At 46.2% G+C, this 22,171-nt stretch overlaps 1 protein-coding gene across 3 annotated transcripts; it reads right to left on the bottom strand.

Annotated features, from left to right (window-relative positions):
* Window positions 1-655: 655 nt before the first annotated feature.
* On the bottom strand, window positions 656-15,668 carry Htatip2 (HIV-1 Tat interactive protein 2). 3 transcript variants are annotated; one of them, XM_021167197.2, is made up of 6 exons: window positions 15,605-15,648; window positions 14,956-15,207; window positions 12,585-12,692; window positions 3,677-3,814; window positions 1,995-2,056; window positions 656-1,342 (listed from the first exon to the last, which is right to left on the bottom strand). In XM_021167197.2, exons 2-6 carry the CDS (start codon window positions 15,148-15,150, stop codon window positions 1,117-1,119), a joined length of 729 nt encoding a protein of 242 aa, XP_021022856.1. In that variant the 5' UTR covers window positions 15,151-15,207; window positions 15,605-15,648; the 3' UTR covers window positions 656-1,116. The 3 variants fall into 3 exon arrangements, with proteins under 3 accessions (XP_021022856.1, XP_021022857.1, XP_021022855.1); XM_021167198.2 differs by having other exon boundaries at window positions 657-1,342; window positions 14,956-15,151; window positions 15,605-15,668; XM_021167196.1 differs by having other exon boundaries at window positions 657-1,342; window positions 14,956-15,151; window positions 15,438-15,638.
* Between the last annotated feature and the right edge of the window lie 6,503 nt (window positions 15,669-22,171).

Genomic DNA, 22,171 nt, shown 5'->3' with positions numbered 1-22,171 from the left:
TGGTTAAGAATACTTGCTGCCCTTACAGAAGACCTGAATAATGTGTTCCTAGCACACACATAGGTGGATCTGTAACTCAGGTCCAGGGGATCCAGTGCCCTCTTCTGGCCTCTGAGGGAACACACACACACACACACACAATACTAACAATGGGATCAGGCTGAGTAAGGTTTATCCTGACCCTGCCACTTCCTAGCGCTAGCTTTTCAGCTCTAGAGCCTTGAGCAAGGCTCAATAGTGTGCCTCAGACTCCCCATCTGCAATATGGGGATAAGAATAGAAATTTAGCTGGGCGGTGGTGGCACACACCTTTAATCCCAGCACTTGGAAGGCAGAGGCAGGCAGATTTCTTGAGTTCAGGCCAGCCTGGTCTACAAAGTGAGTTCCAGGACAGACAGGGATATACAGAGAAACCCTGTCTCAAAAAAAAAAAAAAAAAAAAAAAAGAATAGAATAGAAATTTAAATGAAAAACTAAAGACATGAGGGTAACAGTATGGCTTTATAGGATTGCTGGGGAATTATTGGAGTGTCAAGAGCATACATCCTAAAATTGTAGACCTCTGCAGTGTTAGGAGCTGTGATGCCATCCCCAGGGCCCTTCACTGTACCGTCCCACTAATACCTCCACAATTTTCAGCAACTGAAACAACACACAGGGTGTCTCTATTTATTTTTATTCTTCAGTGAAGTACAGAAGCTTGTTGGCAGAGAGTCAAGGCACAGTGTTCACTCAGCTACATGCAGCCCAACAGCACCGTGCCACCAGGAGACTAGACTGCCTGTAGTGCTAGGGCCCCTCTGCTCAGGTGGCCCTGGAGAAGTCCTTCAAAGCTGGCCTTACACCCAAAGGCACTGGGACCTCCAGAGATCCCTGTTTGCAACCTACAGAGTATAAGTCTATGATATAAACCTGTTCTCCAAAAGCTGCCTGGATGATTACATGAACAACGGGGCTCTCAACAACAACTGATGTGGAGTAGTGCCATTTTCTGATGGAGCCGCTTGGCTAAGGAGAGGGACACCACAAAGGACCACAAAGAGACTTTTTATAGAGCCCCCAAATGACTGATGTGGCGACAGGCACTGAGGTTTTCACGAATGTCCTTCAGCATGGTCACAGTTTGGGCACATCCCTGTCTTTCCCCAGGTGGAGGATGGCCTTATTTTCCAGAAGTTCCATTTGTCCGCTGCTGGGACTCACCAGGTTGTTCAGCATCGCTCTAACCACCGTCACCACAGGCACAGCGTACCCACTGGCCCAAGAGTCTGGCAGAGAGCCAAAGAATTTCCTAGCCAGCCATTCGCCTGGACGAGACTCTTGCCTGTCACACAGTAGGACTCTAGGAGACAGAAAGGTAGAGGAAGAGACAGCATGTACATTTGGACCTGTGGGATAGTTCAGATTGAGTCCTGCTCCCGAAACCTGTCAACTGAAGCCCAACCCCAGGGGTACCTGTATTGGGAAATGGCCCTCATGGGGGTAATTACAGTCAAGGGATATTGAGGATGTGATAGAGCTGTTGTCCTTCCAAGAAGAAAGGAGACCAGATATCTTCGTGTTCATGCAAGGTCATGCGAGGCCACGTCGAGAAAGTGGCGGCGCCCACAAGGAGGAGGGGCACCTCAGCAGATACCAACCCAGTGATACCTCTATCTCAGAATTCCAACCTCCAGACTTGAAGAAAATCACGTGGCTCATGTGGTGGTTGTAAAGTTTGATTTATGTGCATAAAGGGGGTTTAAAAGGCAAGAAAACATTAAGCGAATAAAATTTATCACGTAAATAAATTTAAAAAAATGCAGGTAGCAACTACTTCCGGAAGTTCCGTATGATCCGGAAGCAGCCCCAAGCTACTCTTTTGTTTTTTCAAAGCTGAAGCCTGGGTCCTTCAAAGAAGCAATTCACCACAAGCTAAGCTTGTTCACAAATGGATGAGCAAGATGTTCTTAGCTGTCAGCCTCTCTGCTTACTCCTGGCAGCATAAAACTTACCCTGGCCGAAACACTGAGAGTCGATCAAACTGTAATTCTTCAACCTTGGCTTCCACTTCTCCCTGTTAAGATTCAAAAAAAAAATTTTTTAATAAAATAAAATAAAATCACAATGCACTCCGATAAAGCATGACAGGGAGTCACTGGGGCTTGAGGATAATCTGCTTCTATAGCAGAGGCCATTTAATCCTGGCACAATGACAGTGATCTGCTATTGGTCAAAGTGCAGAGAATAACTGTCAGTGGACCGCTCAACCACAGACGGGACATCGACATCACCCTCAAACCCCCCAGGCTCAGTGATCATGGCAGGGAAGAGAGGCAGCAAGACTGTAGGAGACAGAGGTCAGGGTGGGCCTGAGCGACAGTGTCTTTTGGACACACAGCACTCAGCAGCTCTAGTTGCCTGCACAAGATCAAGCTAGGCAACATCCCAGCGTGGAGGTGGCTGTGGACAGCTGATGACTTCTAGGACATCACTGTCCCTTCTAGGGAGGTGACAATGAATTTTCTTTCAGGGTATGGCCCCTGGTAAGTTGGCCGTGCTCCAGGGGCACTTCCCCTCACTTATCGATGTCAAAACTGAACCAGAGAGGGTAAATGAAACATCAGTCCAACCCCTTTCAGTTCCTCCTCAAAGCTCCAGGCCTACGGTCACCTTTTTAGTGTACAGGCAGTTGTAATGGGTCAGAAAAGACATGGCGGCCAGGAGATGAGCCTCCACCCAGTGGATCATAGATGACCCTTCATGTCAATCACTTCTGAGCATTTGCAACCTCCACCCAGATCTCAGAAACAAGTGAAATTATAAACAGAAGATGTTTTCAATTAGAAAGCCACGACTTTTCACACCAGGGCCATAATCAGAGAGGCCAGGGGAGCTATAATGGGACTTGTTCTTCAAGGTCCACTCAGTAAAGAGACCGAGGCAGTAGACATAGGAACTAATAAAATATGGAGCCGAGAATTCAGGGTGTCACGCCCGGGGGGAAAAAATGTAGTTAAGGCAACAAGGATCTCTGAGTGATACCTAGAACAACAGTGCGGAACTGATGAGGGGCGTTTATAAAGCATCCACTCCGGTGTCCAGGGGAGGACTTTTAAACAAGTGCCTTCAACCTGGGTGACCAGATGAAAGCCCCTTCTGCTGGAGGTAGTTAGCAAAAGGCGAGTGTGCTTCTGTGAAAGGATAAAGCCACTTCTGTGGCTTGATAACCTCTAAGCACTGCTCTGGCCTTGAAGGCAGATGACCGCATCCAGAAACACATAGCACAAAAGCAGCTCTGCCCTCCCTCCTGCAGCAGCAACTCTACTTCAACATTAGGAAATGGAACCTTCTAGTTAAAATCAGAAATAATCAGGTATTATACTGGCAAAAGGCATAACTTTTCTGTCCTCTTGGCCACAAGAAAAATGGAGGGGAAGTCTCCATAGCTGAGAGGCCGCGGATCCAAGGCCGGGGTTCCCTCTGTTCTGCCCACTTTACTAAATAATCCATGGAGAACACATCAGAAGCGATCTTTTAAAGCATACCTGCCTTCTAAGTATGTTTCTCCTAAAACAGTCCTCATAGCTTTGAAAAACATACAACATGACATGTTTAATATTTTTAAAAAAGATTATACTAGTTACTTAGTATTGTCAATTTCCCTGTGACTATGGAAAACAGAACACTCACAAACCTTTACTTGTAAGTATAAGAAACTGCTGGACTTATCGGCCCCCCTGGAGGACAGCAAGTTGAAATGTTTGCACCCTCCTGCTTTCGCCAGCTCTGCAGACTTGAGCACATAATCTCGGTCAACGCGAACGAACCCTTCCTGGGGGCAAAAGGACATGAGTTATTTCCTAAGGTTGCACACTCATGTTAAAAGATGATCCCCCTTCCCGGGGATGGGTGGCAGGCTGGGAGGCCTAGGGGAAACCGGGTTCTAAATGAAATGCATTTAAGCCATAGTCGAAAGCCAGGCTTATACTCTGGGAAAGGCTCGGCGGTGATTCTCCAGATGGACACAACAGCTTTAGCAGTGGAGACGAATGGCACTACAGCACATGGTTGGCAATGAAACCCAGACAGCAAGCAACCCCACTGTGAGCGGAGGAAACAGCACGGCCTCAATGGCAAGCAAGCCTGCTCTCGCTCACACAGGCTCCTCCTCTTCTGTTATTATTTATTTACTAATTATCTATTGATTGATTGATTGACTGGCTGTGCTGCTCATCACTGAACGCAGGGCCTCATCCATCACAAGCAAACCCTTTGCTGTGGAGCTACAACCACAGCCAATACCTCTTAACAATTTTACAACTTTGCTGATTTTCTTTTCATCAGCTCCACCGTGCTGGGTTCTCCAAAGTACCACATAGGAACGCCCAGGCACCATGAGAATGGGAACTCTGCTATCTAGTTTATGTGGAGCCTTTACAAAATGCTTTGGATTTTATATGGCAATGCATTTTTTTTTAAAATGGCAAGTGTATAATCAAAAAAATGTTAGAAAGGGACCTACCAAAATGACTTAGTGGGTAAAGATGCTTGCCACCATGAACCTGTGCTCACTCTTCAACCCTGTGTAAAGGTGGGAGGAGAGAACTAACTCTGCAGAACTGTCCTCAGGCCTCCAGTAAGTGTGCTTGGCTTGCTCACTACAACACACACGCACGCACACACGCACACGCACACGCACACACACACACTTAAATGTTTATAGAGAGCTGTGAGTCTGAAGACAGCCCAGGTTACAAAATCCAACAAGGTTGGAGACTCCCTCTTCCACACTACCCTAGATTCAGTCCAGGGAGGTCAGTGATATGAATTCAGAATGTAAAATATAGTCATCCAAAAATAGCTGAATAAAAGGTAAATCCAGTTAGGATTGAAACAGACAAACAAAAAACGGAACCACGGGGTAATGGGAAAAAAGGGAGAGGGTTGCCCCAGAGCCTCACTGAAGGATGTTTTCACATCCCAGAGTGAACTGAACCCAGGTCCTCTGCAAAAGCAGGTAACCACAGAGCCATCTCTCCAGCCCCGGAACTCATCTTTTCATGAAGGAACTGTCACTGTCATCACTGGTGTTTTGTACTTCGACGCTCAGTTAACTCACCTGCCAGCTTGAACTATACGCTGACTCAGATTCGTGTTACTGCTTTTTAAGATTAGAGCTAAAGAGGCAGGTGAGGTGTGCATGCCTGCAGTCACAGCACTTGGAAAGCAGAGGCAAGAAGACCACGGCAAGTTTGAGGCCAGCTTGGTTTTCACAGCAGGTTCCAGACCAGCCAGGGCTAATAGCAAGACCATGTCTCCAAACACAATAAACAAATTTAAAGAAAAAAAAAAAGTGAAGCAAAGCAAATTTTAACACTTAGGGAAAGAGAGAATGAGAAAGTTGGTGGTTTCTCAAAATGGACATTTTAGCTATGCAGAGAGCAGACAGGAAAAACGCCAAACCGAGAAAGAGCCTCCCCAGGTCTCTCTCATATTTATATCTTCCCCTTACTCTAATTAAAAACAACTTTAATAACTGCTTTATTATTCACAATGCATAGTTGGCTAGTAACACACATTTTGTCTTGCCTTAGCACAATGCTTGGATTATTATAGCTGCCTGTGTTCCAATGGTTTTTCTTTCTCCAGCAGTTCCTTTAAAAATAAGAGAGGCACAACCAATCACAAGCCTCCAGACTGACGCTATCTCTCTCACTTAATCCAGGGCCAGGAGAGGGATAATTTGATTAAACTGAGACCCTAATTTATTTGGCTTTAGTTCTGGATCAACCTCCCCTTAATAGAGTGCCGTCGCCCCCAATTGTTTGATGGGAATTAAAGTGACATAAATACCATGGACTCTTTCAAGCTGATTAGTCAGCGAAGGCATATCAATACCACCCCAGCCATCAGCCTCTGGCGTCCTTCCTTTCACCAGCCCAGCTAGCAACTGACAACAGCTCCTTGAAGGACCAGCACCCACGCCAACGTGCAGACCCCCACCCCCAGCCCATCATCCCGACTCAATGGGCTCTGGTGACAAGGTGCCTACACCTTTCTCCAGGGCTGTTCTCTGGACAAAGCTAAATATTGTTTTATTAGCAATCAATGGCTGTTAATCCCAACCGACTTCACAAATCCTCTGAGCCCTCAAGCTCATTATAAATACGTACTTTTCCAAGCACGCTAAATTTTAAATTTCACTTCCTTCACACTGGCGGCGTGGCCTTTTAGCTGCTGAATGAGATGCTAAAGCAAAAGGGTCAATGGCTTCCAAGGACTCAGAAAACAAGCTGAAGTGAAGTCTCTTGGAATGCCTGGAGGCACCAACATGTGTTAGATTTGGGGAAGGGTGGCATAAGGAAGATTCTAGTTATACGCAGAAGGATTATACGTGGCTTTCATATTATACGTGGCTTATTTAATATCACTCTAGTCCTTACTCTCTACTGCTCAAGTTAAAAGCAGTAGAAAAGCAAACTTCAGAAGCTATTAGGTACCCTCGAGACAGTTTTTCTGAAAAACTACCTCACTGTTTAGCCACACAGAGAGAGAAAATCCAGGCCTCTCCTCAGAGAGTATAAATTCCATTGTGCTAGTGAGTCTTCAAATCCCACAAATGTGTTCTACTCAAAGATGGAGAAACTTTCTAGAATAAGGAGTTAAGTTTCCACTGTAAATTTCTTTCCCAAGATCTATTCAAAAAAAGAAAAAAAAGTGTACACCTATGACCACACTATAAGCATAGACAAATTCCCCCAGATACTCTTGAGTCTTATTCAAATACAAAATACAAAAATGCATCTTCACCAGCTGTGGTGGTGCACTCCTTTAATCCTGGCACTTGGGAAGCAGAAGCAGGTGAATCTCTGTGAGTTCGAGGCCAGCCTGGTCTACAGAGAGTTCCAGGACAGCCAAGGCTACACAGAGAAACCCTGTCTTGTCTTGGAAAAACAAGGACAAACAAACAAACAAACACGAATCTTCTAGTCTTTTTGAAAACTAATTAACAACAGTACAATTCTGTGGCTCTCGAACAACTCATCATTGCCATTCTCTTCTTGCTTTGAGATAGGACCTCATGTAGCTCAGGCTGGCCTCAAATTCACTGATGCAGCCAACAATGATGTTGAAGTCCTGCTCTTCCTGCCTCTACCTCCCAAGTGTGAGGATCACAGGCCAAGAACAACTCATGTCAAGAAGTGTGATGGTTTGAGTGAGAAATGTCTCCCACACTTGGCCTCAAATTGGTGGCACTGTTTGGGATGTGACCTTTTTGGGAAAAGCATGTCACCAGAAGCAGGCTTTGAGGTTTCAAAGTCTTTCACAATCTCCAGTGGGCTCTCTGTTTCCTGCTTGTGGTTTAGAACCTGAGCCCTCAGCTTAGTGCTCCAGCCGCTGAGCCTGCCACCTTGCTGCCTCTGCTCTGCCATCAGGGACTCTAACCCTTAAAAACCATAAGCCCAAATAATCCCTTCTATAAATTGTCTTAGCCACAGTGTTTTGCCACAACAATAGAAAGGTAACTAATACAAGATATCTAAGAACATTCTGGAACAACAGGCTTCAGCCCCTTCCAGAGGAGGAAGGCCTATCACTGTGTATGTGGTCTTAGCTGTGATTCTGCTTAGGATTCTTGCTCCTTCACCTCTTTTCAGTTCACCCCTAAATCAGAGTGAAAAGCAGACGCTGATAGATGGAGAACTGTATTACCCAAAGCCTTGATCTGTGTCCTGGATGGCATCTCCCTATCTGATGGACAGAAATGAGAGACCGCTCTTTCTTAGAGAAAACGTATAGACACTCAAGCCTCACTGCTGAGGATTCCTGAGGCCATCACTGCGCTCATTTCAGTCACTCTGCAGGTGAGGGGGAGCTTTGTGCTAGACAAGGAGGGGTGTTCAGCAGACACTAACCCACATACTCAAGGCTACACTTTAGCTACCTGTTGTCCCATAGGACCTGAGATCTGAGGACTTCACCATTTCACAGGCCTCCTCCTGAACATCAAATAAAATAATGCTGTTCCGAACAGGTCTGGGCATCTTATCCTGGAAAGAAAGGAACGGGAACAAGTACGCTGGCTACCAGGGCCCTGCTGACACCTGCACAGATCCGCCATTACCGAGCAGAAGTGGCTGTGGCTGACATGAGGGTCGGTGAACTTGGCTGTGTTCTAAACAGACTTTATCTGTGGGAACTAAAATTAGAACTTACTGTGTTTTCACGTGGCATAACATTTTCAGCCACTTAAAGACATCTGTTGCTCACAGGCTGTACAACAATTGATGGTGCGTGGCATTCAACACCCAGGCTGGATTATCAGAGTGTATTAGTGGAATCAGAAGACATGGCATTCTACAGATGCCTAATAAATGCTGCAATGGCTGCATTAATGTTAATCACTTTAACAGGATCAAGAATTTGACAGTACCCACAAATCTGGACTGCTAGAGTCCACTGCTAATAGGGGAGACACATGAGGGGGAGAAACCGCCCAAAACTGATACCCAAATCCTTCTCATACTGCACAAAAGGATAATGCTGCATTTTCCCCAGCAGTCTTTGACTTTTGCTCTTCAAGGTACGTTTGCTTTCCAAGGATATCCCGGCCTTCACCTGACCAAGCGAGATTGTTAGAACTACAGCGCTTGGAAAAGCAGAGGATGAAAATAGCTGCATGCCTTCCAATAGCAAGTCCAACAGGGAAGCAAGACCAGCTAGCTGTGTCAGATCTCCCAAGGAACCTGCAAAACAGACTGTGTGCTTCTAACCTTAGAGATGCCCATCCAGCACGCCTGGATTAGGGCCAAGTCAGAAAGCCGCTGCACCAGCTACACAGCTGTGGCCTGTGAGTATGGAAGGAAGGTAGCATCTAAGCAGCCACTGATGAAAGAAACTGGTTTCCAAACAGCTGAAGAAAGCTAAGCCTTCTGCTTAGCATCAGTTCTAGTGGAAATCCATGGGTAAAAGAATAGTCTAGGTACTAGCCCTGGGACTTCAGCACGTAATCTCACCTGGAGAAAGAATCACTGCAGTTAGTTCGTAATGATGAGGCTGTACCGAGCAAACTGGCTCCTATCGCAATATCAACAACTCGTGTCCTCATAACACAAGACAATGTGGACACAGACGCATGCACACAGGGAAAAGGTCTTGTGTAAAGACAACCATCAGAAGGCAGGGGGAGAGCCCAGAAGAGAACACTTCCATCAGTTGAACCACCCAGTAACACCCTGACCTTAAACTTCTAATCTGCAAAGCTGAGAGGACACACATGCTGCTGTTTACCCAATGCTACTTCATTAGGGCCATCTTAGGAGACCATTTCAAAAAGGCTCACAGGGGGACTAGCCAGCTCCTCAGATCTGAATACTGAAACAGAAACCAACACTTCTCTAGGTTGCTCTACTAAAGACTCTTAACTGTTGAGGCAAAAAGCATTTCTGTAACAAATAGCTACTGAAAGAGATAAAGCCTGCCAGCAGCTTTGTAGTGTCCTGCTGACTAACTGCTTGGCAAGTCCTTTTCCAAGGAGGACTAGTGACCCAGAATCCAAGCAGGGATATGCTCAAAAAGCCACAAGCCCCTCTGAACCATGATTCCTAGCCATTTAAGTTACTGCAACCTCTGAACGGCATTATAACCTTGAACCTAACTTAGCTTTTTTTTTTTTTTTAAAGGTCTCTGTTCTTTGCTTTGGAGCAGGGTCTCACAAACTCCTGACTGGTCTCATACTTATTATGTAGCCTTGGACTCCTTGGTCCTTCAAGCTCTGGGAATACAGGTACATACCACCACACCAGGCCTTAAAACACCAGATAATCTGAGTCTGACATCTAGAATCTACAGAAAAAAAAAAAAAACCACCAGATTAAGTGGTGGTATACAGTGTATTACTAAGGCAAGATAGGAGGCAGAAATGAGAGAATATCCTGGGAGCTTGGAGGTCAGTTAGTCTGAAGCATGGTAGACAAGGGAGGAGAGATTCCTAAAAGCTGTCCTTTGACCCCCCACATGTGCACCCCAACATATAAATCTGAATGCACATGCACACACTACACACATCCACACACCCACTCACCCACCCTCCCCACCTCCCCACCCCCCACCCCCCCACACACCCCTATCTTTCTAGAAGCAGCAACAGCTTACTTCCCGGCCAATATCCTCTTGACCCTTTAACTACTAACTCATTTCTGAGACTCTTCTCCTGGCTGTTCTTTGCCCTTTTGTATTCATTAATTACCTTTATCTTTCCAAGCTGATTTTAAAGACAAACTAAAGGCACTGAGTGGTGCCACTCAGTGGTGGGTGGGAACCACCTTGATTAAAAAACTATTTTCTTCTGATTAGAACTACAGTTTCAGTGCGTCATTTAACATTTTCCCCAGATACGGGATGATGTTTGCCTCACCCGATGCTCAATGCAGCAGTTCACTTTGCTGAGTCATCGCCAAAGCCAGGCTTGAGCCTGAAGCTGAAAGCGGCAGTGTGCTTTTGGAGGTCACACTTATTATTATGACTGACCCAGGAGAGAAAGGACCGCACTGGCTGAGCGGGAACATGACCCCTCTGAGAGGAACAAATGCCGTACTTCAGAAAGCACACTTCTCTGGAATCTAGCTCCCACCCCGAGCTTCCGGGTTGGAAGTGTAAAACTGCACAGGACACAAATGCCCACCTCTCCTGGGAACATTTGTAGAATTGCTTTCTGTATCACCCAGAAGCCCAGAGAGACACAACTGAGCCACTATTCTGCTGGTAGAAACCCACAGTTCACAACCATAGCAATCTACTGGTTTATAACAACTACTGTAAGTGGGGCGGGAGAGATTAAGACAGGCCCTTAATTGTTTTCAGAGGGCCTGAGTTCAATTCCCAACACCCACACCAGGAGGCTCACAACTCCCATTTCAGATAGCTCCATACCTCTGGCTTCCATGAGCACCTGTAAAACATGCGCGCGCGCACACACACACACACACACACACACACACACTTTGAAAAAGAAAAAGAAAATCTTAAAAACAACAACAACGGAAAAACAGTGGAAGTCACTGGAAAGGTTAATGCTGTCGATTTGACCTGACCTGGAAGCAAACTTCTGGACGTATCTGTAGGGCATTTCTAGATTGGGTTAATTAGAGGTGGAAATCCCACCCTAAAAGAGGGTGGCACTATTCCATGAGCTGGGGTCCTACACTGAACAGAAAGAAGAAAGTGTCATCATCTTTTTTTTTTTTTTTTTTTTGGTTTTTCGAGACAGGGTTTCTCTGTATAGTCCTGGCTGTCCTGGATCTCACTTTGTAGACCAGGCTGGCCTCGAACTCAGAAATCCGCCTGCTTCTGCCTCCCGAGTGCTGAGATTAAAGGCATGCGCCACCACGCCCAGCTAAGTGTCATCATCTTTCTTGTTTCCAAACTAAAGCTATAATGAGCTGCTGCCTCATGCTGCTGCCACCAGGTCTTCCTGGACTGGGCCCTCAGATTGTGAGCCACAATAAACCTTACCTTCCTTAAGTTGATTTTGCCAGGTACTTTGTCACGGTGATGAAAAAACAAAACAAAACAACAACAACAAAAAAAAAAACACCAAAAAACAAGCTAATACAATCATTACAGCAGAATCAATGTCCTACATATTTAATAGATATAGCAAGCAAATCCTGCCTGAGGAACAAACCATATTCAAGATCTAAACCGAAAAAGACGTGTAAACGTTTGCCCAGGATCTATATTATAAACCATGACTTTTAACTATGCAGTAAACTCTAGCTTCTGGATAGGGGCTAACTCAATTTAGCACACCATTAAGGAGAAAATAAAATGGGTATTAAGGCAGTCTTGCGTCAGTGAGGGCTGAGTCACGCCTGGGCTGAGTCACTGCTGGTGGCTAAGGCATCACGGGGGCTGACTGAATCGTGCCTCTGGGTTCTGATGAGCCAGCTCCCAAGTCTAAAGGATGGCTTGAAAGCAGATTGGAGCAAGTAAGAGAGAGGCAATGCTTCAAGCCTAAAACATTTATTATGGAGAGAAATATAGAGCTTGCCGCCCACAGCATGAGCCAAATGCTTTTGCCCAGAGACTGCTGGCCGCTTCCCTTAGTCAGAGGATGTTGTGATGATTATAACGTCTGCCGGAGGCTCGATCACGTAAGTACTTGTGATGTATCTGGCATTCAGCCTTAACTCAGAAGCTATTACGTGGAGATGATGACCCTATCTGAAACACCCCGTGGTATAATACAGATGGGATAGCAGATGGACCCTTAAGCTCACTTTTACATCTAAGCACTGCAGTATGCCCCAGGAAAAAGGGTAAGCAAGAAAGGAATCCTTGAGGCTGTGGAGATGGCGCAGCACTGAGAATCTCAAAGTGCTTCTACAGAGGACAAAAGGCCGTTCCCGGTCTCCCTGTGGAGTAGCTCACCAACACCTGTCACTCTTCTGAACTCTGTGGGCGCCTGCATTCTCATGTGGACACAAGCCCTCTCCCCTACACATACTCGCATAAGAGAATAAAGTCAGCCTTTGAAAGAAAGGAAGGGAGAGATCCTTGAATCCTGGCCAGTAAGAGAAAATGGTTTATTTCTTGCTCACCGCTCCAGCTTTTCTTCTGGTGGTGCCCAGGCAACAGAATCCAACATCATGACCTTGAAAGGCAGAAGCATAGTCATCCAGCTTCTCAAAGTCCACCACTTCTTGGTTCTAGACAAGGAAGGGCACAACGGCATACAACGTCATACACTTAAAAAAGAGGCAAAGCACTTTGAGATGACAAGAATAAGTGACAAATGATTATCGGAATCTTTAAGTTCATAACATTAAATTTGTCAAATTCCCTTTTCCTACCAAAAAAAAAAAAATTAATTTGGAGTTGAGTGTAGATGGGCACTCAGTGGCCAAGTGCTTCCAAGATACATGTGAAGCTCCGAATACCAAGCAATGAAAAACATTTCATGGGAACTGATAGTCAATGATTCACAGATATGTCCACAGAACATTTAACTTCAGTAAGTAGAGTGAGTCAGATTTCAAATATCAAGGTCATGTCATGTGTACCTTACCTTTGGGAAAAGAAAAATACCATCCTATACTTTACCAGGAAGGAAACCATTTGGGTAGGATGTGGAGACAAAATGGTAATTAGAATCTCAAAGAAGATCCAGCTTTGACTCTTAGAGATATGAAATTGTGGCAAAGCTTTTATTGTTTACATTCTTTTTAAAATTTATTTTACGTGTATGGGCACTTGGTCTGCGTCCATGTCTGTGTACCACATGTACTACTGTCAAAGGGGCCTAGAAGAGGGCATTAGATTCCCTGGAACTGAAATTAACAGATGGTTGTGAGCCACTCTGTAGGTGGTGGAAATCTAGCCCAACCTGTGGTAATTGCTGACCCTATGTATGTCTGAGTTTTGTTCAGCTGTAAAGTCTGTTGCTAATCTTCAATTCAATTCATGAACTACCTTCATTAGAATGAGCCAGAAGGAACCTGAGACAAAGGCATTTTCTTAGGACTCTTGCCAATACCTGTGAGTCAGCCTCTGCAGCTGTACAGCTCCCTCCTCAGTATTCCTCTATCTCCCCCTCTCTCCCCCTTCCTCCCTCCTTCTCGATCTCTCTCCCACGGCCAATCTGGCCTCCAACGTCCACATAACTGAGGCTGACCTTGAGCTTCATCCTCTTGCCTCTACCTCCCAAGTGCTAAAATTAAAGGTGTGCTCCACCATATTCAAGCATAGTGTGCAAGAGACTGAACCAGGGACCTTCACTGTGCCAAGTGAGCATTCCATCAACTGAGCTGCATCCCTAGCCCCATGTGTTCTCCTCTATAGTATTTCTAACCTCCGCTGAAATTGGCAAGCTAAGAGAGGTGCCACTGGCAGAAACGGAAGCATTTTTGAGGCTAGCCTATCCTAGTTAGAGAAACACTGTCTTAAATAAGCCACTCTATCTAAGAGTGTAAGAATGCCATCAAACATGCAGTGTTCCATCACAGTCACACAGGAGTTCAGATGCTATCTTGGACTGTCACTACCTTTAGTTCCCTCTGAAGGATTTTCCTGGCATGATACATACTATATACTAAAGAAAAATTAAATTAAATACGGCCTGGTTAAGAGAAGTGCCACCAAGTCTCTGCTCTCAAAGAAAATTGCAATCTTAGGCTCCACTGTCCAGGAATCTGCACAGGGAGGGTTCAGGAAACCAGATTGTGGGGTTCACCCAGCACCCACCTGAGCCCAAGCAGAAATGTCTATTTTAATCTGCCAGTTCTGATGTACCAGGCATTGGTAAAACAAAACGACCAGGAAATCACAGAAATCAAGGACCTGCATTTGCAAGTGTGCACACTAGGCTAAAGTGGGGCCCATGGGAGACTGCTCTGAGGTCCCAGCAGCACACTACGCTGTTTAATTTGCTGCAGTTGATAGGTAACTCTTGTTTACTGGAGAACAGAATGTCCACAACTCTCCAATTTAAGATACTTGGGCATCATTGCCAGATGGAAGTCTGGCATTACCATTTGCTGTAACTTCAGGAAGCCAGTATGTGTTTACAAACACACAAGTCTGGGGAGTCAAGGGGTGTGGGGTGGATTCCTGCTTGGGAGAAAAGTCCTTGTCACACTTTTCCACTCTGATATTGTGAAACACACTGGTAGGCAAAATGTGCAAACAGTGCGCTCTAGGAACTATAAACAGCGCCTTTCTCTGACTACCATACCCCATTCCAATCTAAGTTCTGAACACAGGACTGCATTGCAGGACACTATAGTGAAAAAAGGCAGGCCTACAAGCCAGTCACAACCCAGGGATTGATGGAAGGGCTCTTCTAAATCCATCGTGCCCAATTTTGATCATTTCTATGTCTCCACCACCACCTGGCCTTTGAATAATGGACACCTTCCCCTCAGCAAAATGGTTGCAGCTACATTCCCTTTTAGCCCCAGCTCAAATACCCACCACATTTTTATAAGCTTCCTCCTCAAAGGTGAGCTTCCTCCGACCAATGAGCGTTACTTTGGAAAACAGGTTCTGTCCCAGGATTTCCTTTAAAAGTACTTTGCCGGTTTCCCCGCTGGCGCCCAAAATAAAGACGGATTTATTCTGCATCTTGAAGTCTTCCCGAAGCTTCGGCAGTGCTTCCTTGTCCGCCATGCTGGGGAAACAACACCCGTGGGTCCTGTCTCAGAGTGCTAGGTGACACTCTTTACCCTGGGGGACAAGGGTTGTTAACTGTTGGGCAGAAGAGACTCACTCTACACAGTCCCAACCCTGGGGAAGTGCTGAGTCACAGCTCAGACAGTGGCCAATCCGAGCACCTCACAGGTGCCCGGCTGGATGCGCCCAGGTTGTCTCTATGCCACCAAGCCTCGCAGCCCACGGTAACCCAGCCCGCTTGGGCAGGGCTGCAGGGCCCGGCTTCATTCCCTACCCCGGGTTACCTGGGGGCAGCCCCGGACCCCTCGTCCCCACTCTGCAACAGTAGCATTGAAGCCACCAGCGCGGCTACGACCGCGCCCAGCACCGTGGGACCGAGCATCTCGCCGCCTGCAGCCCCGCTGTCTCCCCTCCCGGCAAAGATCCCCCAAGAGGTCCAGCCCGAGCCTACCCGCCGCGACGTCTTCCGGGTGACAGCGCGCTCGCGGCCCCGCCCCACCGAGGGCCGGAGCTTAGCGCGGGACCGGCCCCTGCGCGGGAGCTGCACCCAGGGCTCGAACCACTCCCCGGGGCTGAGCTACAGCGGGGCAGGGGGCTTGGGGCTGTGCTTCACCCCAGCACAGATCTCCTCCCTCCGTCCCCCATAACCCTGGTTGCAACCGCGTTCTTCCTAACCATCTGGGGCCAGGGCCTTCAGGTTTTAGATAAAAGGCATCCCGGACTTGACTCTTGGTCCCCAAATCATCTCATCCTCCACGTTAAAAATTAGTCTCTTCTTAGGCCAGGGACGTAGCAGGTAGCTCAGTTAATCAAGCGCTTGCCTGGCACACTCAGAACCCTGGATAAAGTTGGATGTGGTGGCACAAGCAGGCAATACCAGCAAGGATGATCCTCCTTGGAAACAGAATGTTCTGAGTTCTAGGACACCCTGACATTTATGAGCTTCTGTCTCAAGAGCGAAGGAGGACTTATTGGGAAGAAGCTCTTAAAACAGAGGTGGGAGAGGCTAGTACCAGGTGAGTAAGATCAAAATATATAAACATGAAATTGTTAGAAAAGTAAAACATAAAAAGAAAAAAAAAAAGCCTAGTTCCATTTAAACTCTATGAGAAACAAAACTCTTTCTTGCCTCTTTAAAGACACATATCCTATTCCCTCAAGCCAGAAGCTAGGTGGGCTCCTCTGACCAGTTTTCAGGTTGATCTCACTGCCCAGGTGCTGGCCCCCTTCTGGATGGTTGGGGCAAGAAGAGTTTCCAAACCTGATCCAATTCACAACAGGATCAATGGTTAGAACACAGCTATCCACACTGGGCGTGCCCTGAACTTTGGATGCATAGAGATTAGAATAATATGACTCTGAGATACTTTCTAAACTGCATTTATTTAGTGTGTGTGTGTGTGTGTGTGTGTGTGTGTGTGTGTGTGTACAGGTGGCATGACCGGTGTATGAAGGTCAGAGAGCCCCTTGTAGGATTCAGTTCTCTCCTTCCATGATGTGGGTTTGCCTTGATCTAACTCAGCCTCTCCCAGACCCAGGAACCTGTGATCCTGAGCTAAGAAGGATGGGCTGTGAGTGTGATGCTCCATCGTTCCATCTAGAAGCCAAATGAAAGGTACTTTCGCCCCCACCTTGCTAGTTGAATGTTATTATATGAAAATCTGGCCTAGGCGTGGCATTCAAATACTTCCACACAGGTTTTTCCACTCTGGGGAGCAATACAAAGATGCAGTGAAGACTAGGGGTGGAGCCCTGCTGGGCAAGGACAGGGAGATTAGGATGATGGGTAGCACCCTGTGAGCCCCTGCCCTGGCTTGCCTGCCTTAACTGCTGCCTGTTTGCAGGGGCTGTATTGAGTGCTTCCTGTTTATTCTGCCTCTAGAGTCCTTTTCCAACTCGCTGCAGTCAGATGGACTCTGCTGTTTGCAGTTTAAAATGGAGGCAATGGAGAACACTGTTGTCCTTCCCCACTGGGCTGCCACAATGCCAGGCTGTCAGGATGTATAGGCTGTACCATGCACCTTCTCAGAGACTGTCATATGAAAAGACACCCTCAGATCTTGTCAGCTCACATGGGGGAACCCGTGTATTGAATCTATTAAAGAGATTACTGACTGTAGCAAGCCTATGCTTTGTTTTTCAAAATTGTGATATAGTATACTTAAAATAAAATATTCAGGTTCTAAGGGTTCAGGTTATGATTCTAGAACAGTGTATACCATGACTAGGTACACAGCCCAATTCATGTTACCCCAGAACATCCTTTGTTCTTCTACTTTGCTCTTCCAGACGTTCTGAGTTCAATTCCCAGCAACCACATGGTGGCTCACAACCATCTGTAATGGGATCTGATGACCCTCTCCTGGTATGCATGAAGACAGCAATACATAAAATAAATAAATACATCTTTAAAAAAAAACACATAGCCCAGCATGGTGGCACAGGCTTTTAGTCCCAGCACACAGAAGACAGAGGCAGGAGATCTCTGTAAGTTTGAGACCAGGCTGGTCTTCAGAGCAAGCTCCAGGACAACCAGACTTCCATAAAGAAACCTAGTCTCCAACAAAAACCATGTAGGGCTGTCTAGAGGGTTCCACATGCATATATTTAAAAGTGTGCCTTAGACCCATGTTTGTCCAATTTGAGTTCATTTTCGTGGCCCTGGAGCTGCGTCCTGTGACATGTGGGTCAGACAGCCCTGAATGTTTCTTTCTCAGTAGCTGCTCTATGGTGGTGCTCTCTCCTGCCATCCTGGACTGTTCCCTGGTAGCCATGGCAACCAAGACACAGCAACACAGTGGTAGCCAGGTCGAGGGTAAAGATAAGATTAATGAGGATATGAATGCTCCCCAACAGATGACTTAAAAGCCATAGGACCTCTCTTCCCTTCTCTGAACACAGCTACAAAAGACCTTAAGATTCTAGAGCACATGCAGAGTAAAAGGTTGGTCTCAAGAGGGACTCCATGACATAACTTCATGACGTCACCTCCCGTGATAGGGGCATCACCCACACTCCTGCAATTAGCCCTACACCCCTGTCCCAAAAAACCCACTAGTCTTGCCATGTTGGACTTTAGCAAAATCATACCTGCCTGTCTTTTATGTCCCTTGGGGGTAAATAGAAAGGAGAAATGAATACCATGGTTGTTTCCCACTGATCCAGGAGGCTAGATTAGCCCACATCCTGCTTGTAAACAGGTTAGGTTTGCTTCCAGTTATTTTCTGTTATAAACAAGGATTTGGAACATTTCACAGCAGTCTCACTGTGGATGTGTTCACATCACTCTCTCAGGGCGGGTGCACCATTTCAGACATCACCCACTTGGTATCATCATTCGGCTTTAGAGGCCAAGCAACTCCCCATTATCCTTTCAGTCAGAGCTCTATATTGTGGCACATGCAGAGACCCATTTTGAGTCTGCCTTTCCCAGGATCACTTTCAAGCTGTTCGTGTGACTAAGACCTCACCCAGGAGATGATCCATAGCCTCTCTAATGTTGGTTTTCCCATCCGTGGATGAATGAGGACAATGACCTAAGCTGCAGAGCTGGATCAACTGGATCATCATGAGAGCGGTCCATACAGCATCCACTCTGCTATTCATCAGAATCAGAGAATGGCCAGTAGCAATGATCTCATCACTTGGATGCTGAAGCACACAGCGGGAGTGGGGTGGGGGTGGGGGTTCTGTTCTGGCTACTCCAGGGCATCTCTTTAGGAAAATAATGACAGATGAACCTTAGAAAACAAAGCTGCCTGGGCTTGCCCTTGACTGACTAGTTCAAGGTCAGTAAGCATTTGTTGTTATTCGTCTTCTGTTTCCAACATGTTTGTGTATCTCTCTGTGTAGCCTACGTGTCTTTGGATGCCTGAAAGAAGACAAAAGAGGGCATTAGATTTCACAGAGCTGGAGTTACAGGCAGTTGTGAGCTGTCTGGTATGCTCTGCTTTGAGATTATCCTGTATTCTTTACCACTGAGCCATCTCTCCAGCCCAGGACCAGCTGCTTTTAAAGATGCTGAGAAGAGTTTGCTACTCAGTTAAAGAAGGATTTCACTATGAGAGGGAAAGGCATTGGGATCTATTTCCTCATAGTAGCTAGAAAGGAACAGCCTTCTGCTTAAGGAAGTGCATGGTGACTGGAAGAAAACTGGGATTCAAGTCTTCCACTTTAAAAAAAATGTAAAAAACATGCAACAATACACAGTCCTGTTTAGAACTTTATATATTACTGATTTAACACTTGTAGCTTTTGAAGAGGATCAAGAAAACAGAAGGAAAGCAGGAGAGAGGAATGGCGGAGAGAGAGAGGGGACAGAGAGAGAGAGAGAGAGAGAGAGAGAGAGAGAGAGATCTTTTTAGAAACACAGTAGACAAAATTCGTTTTACAGGAAGGAAGGAAGGAGCAGAAGGAAATTCAGACAAAGGAGGAAAAGACCAGGGAAAAATGACTACAGAAGCCATCACAGCTCTGACATGACACTGAGTAGCTGGCGTTCAGGCAGGAAACGCCAGTTCTCCAGGGCATGCTCTGTGTGTAAACTCCCATGTACCTGTCTGTACTCAGGAAACACATTCAGACAGTCCAGCCTCAGCTGCTCTGGAGTAATTGCAGATATCAAGCACAAGAGGGCACCAGAGAAGGCCGAAATGCTCGTTCATTCGGATACCCAGGTGGTCCAAAATGCCTTCTAATTATTTATAAGAAAACTTAGAGTTGGTTCTCTGGGTTGTTAACGTATGGAACAATTATGAGTGCAAATTTAGTGTTTAATACTTTCAGTGTGAGCCGGGTATTTCATAAGTAAATAAGCAGTGTGGGAGGGTTCAGAAAGCAAAGGGATGGCCTCTAACGCATGTGTGCAGTCACTCAGCTGCTTTGCATGTGCCTGGTGGTACGTTAAACGCAAAGGACAGAAAGACAGGTGGAATCACATTTTCTGTTGAACCCATTTGTAACAGAGATTTTAAACTTTGTGCTACTTTGCTAATTTTTTTTTATCTGGAATTCTTACACCCTCATCTATTGGACTCTTTAGGGGAAGTATGTGATGGTTGAGTCAGGCAAGCACAGGAGGTTTAGGCTGGGACTCTATTTGGTTCGGGTTTTGCAGCCCACCCCCTTCTTGTAATAATGCACTGGTAGGTTATGCCCCGACCCATAGGCTTTATGTATACATCCCATCCAAATAAGTCACCTAGCAACCCCAGACTCCCTCACGCCCTCACCTACAAATAGGAGGGGTGTGTGTGGATGGGTGGGTGGGTGTTCTCATCTATGAACAACATACACATTTATTGACCTCTAGTACCAAGATTGAAACAGTTTCTGTTCAAATGTATTCCCAGTTCATCCTATAAAGAGTGGAAGTTTCAATCCAACATAAACTAGCTTTGGATGCATGCACAATAAGGCAACTGTGTCCTTTAGTTGCCTTTTAGAGAGAATCTCTACTGACCGTCTTTTTTTTTCTCAAAGATTTATTTATTATTATTCATAAGTACACTGTAGCTATCTTCAGATACACCAGAAGAGAGAGTCAGATCTCATTACAGGTGGTTGTGAGCCATCATGTGGTTGCTGGGATTTGAACTCAGGACCTTCGGAAGAGTCCTCTTAACCTCTGAGCCATCTCTATTGACCATCTTATGCCTATGTGTAATTGGGGGTGCTTACGATTAAAATCAGATGCCTTATTGGGAGGAACATGTGCAGTAGAGGAAATGATTATATAACCTATCAATCAAAATAGGAAGCCACCCAAACCATGAGCCTTAGGGACCAGCACCTCCTCCCCGTGAAGCCAAAGCAACAGCTGGGGCTCCTGAGTATATTCTCACACTTGGCCCTCTATCAATTTTGACAGTTGTATCCCTTTCTGATCTTTACCCAAAATGAAAATATCTCGCTGCTTTTGCACGTCTCTGTGAGCCCTTCTTTTCAGTTCTTTGGATAAAAAAAGCCAAGAACATGACAAAACCCAGGCCGGACCATGAGCACAGGTGACAGTCAACACAGAGGCCTTGGAGGGGGACAGCTGGGCCCCAGTTTCACTTGTGCTAGTTTCTGTCACCCTCCTTATGTCCTGGGTGCCTCAATCTGTGACTAGTTCTTCCCGCGCGGATGTTGTGAAGATTGAATGAATAATCCACGGAGAGTGCTTGAACTTATATCATAGTTAAGAGCCCAGGCTGTATTCAGTACTGCCTAGGCCCAGAATCCAGCTGCCAAGATTCACTACAGAGCGGGAAGGGGAGTCATACCTATAATTTACAGACAAGAAGATGGAATTCTGCCACCTGCTGGCTGAGTTAGCGCAGTGAAGTTCTTTTAACTTCCAAAGCCTATAAAAGGGAATGAATCCTCCATGCTGCAGCGAATATTAACTGAGGCAATGTACATGAAGCTCCCTGAAGTCAGCACACATGCCTGTGCTCACCTCTCCAAGATGTGGTATGGCTTAGTTGCTTTGCACTGTGGTTGCCATAATTCCTGACAGAAGCAACCTGCTCCTGGCGGATGAGGGTTTCAGTCCCCGGAAGGTTCAAAGGTGCAGCTCGGATCATGATAACTGGAGTGGGCAGCAAAGGCTGCTCACATCACAGCAGACCAGAATGCAGAGCCCAAGGCCAGAGCCATAGTCTGGGCTACAACTTTCAAAGGCCAGTCCCTAGTATTCTCATCCAGCCAGATGGGTCACACCTTCCGGAAGTCCCACAGCTTCCCAATACGGTTCCAGCGGCTGTGCTCGGGAATGCGCGCTCGGCGCAGGAGTCTGTGAGGGACATTTCAGAGTCGAACTAACTTTCACTGGAGCAAACTATAACCTGGAGAAAAGCTAGTTCCACGTTTTACGATCACGTTTCTTATCGAATGAAATCAATGATAAACTGCCAAGTCTATGCCAGCAGTGAAGAAGTATTAAAAAAGTATAGCAAAGTAAAAACAAAATTCGAGGCTTTTGGGCCCAGGCTTGGGAGTGTAGCCTTTGTGGCTTAGTGCTCCAGGTACTGGT

The sequence above is a fragment of the Mus caroli genome, chromosome 7 (assembly GCF_900094665.2).
Source record: "Mus caroli chromosome 7, CAROLI_EIJ_v1.1, whole genome shotgun sequence".
Classification (NCBI taxonomy): domain Eukaryota; kingdom Metazoa; phylum Chordata; class Mammalia; order Rodentia; family Muridae; genus Mus; species Mus caroli.
The sequence above is the reverse complement of the archived record's forward strand: the minus strand, read 5'-3'. Positions and strand labels throughout refer to the sequence as shown.

Coding starts and splice junctions, on each gene's coding strand:
- Htatip2 (XM_021167196.1), bottom strand. CDS start 15,535: ATGCTCGGTCCCACGGTGCTGGGCGCGGTCGTAGCCGCGCTGGTGGCT. Junction 12,693..14,955: donor AGGAAGCTTATAAAAATGTG/GTGGGTATTTGA, acceptor TTCCTTGTCTAG/AACCAAGAAGTGGTGGACTT. Junction 3,815..12,584: donor CCAGAAGAAAAGCTGGAGCG/GTGAGCAAGAAA, acceptor TTTTGCCCCCAG/GAAGGGTTCGTTCGCGTTGA.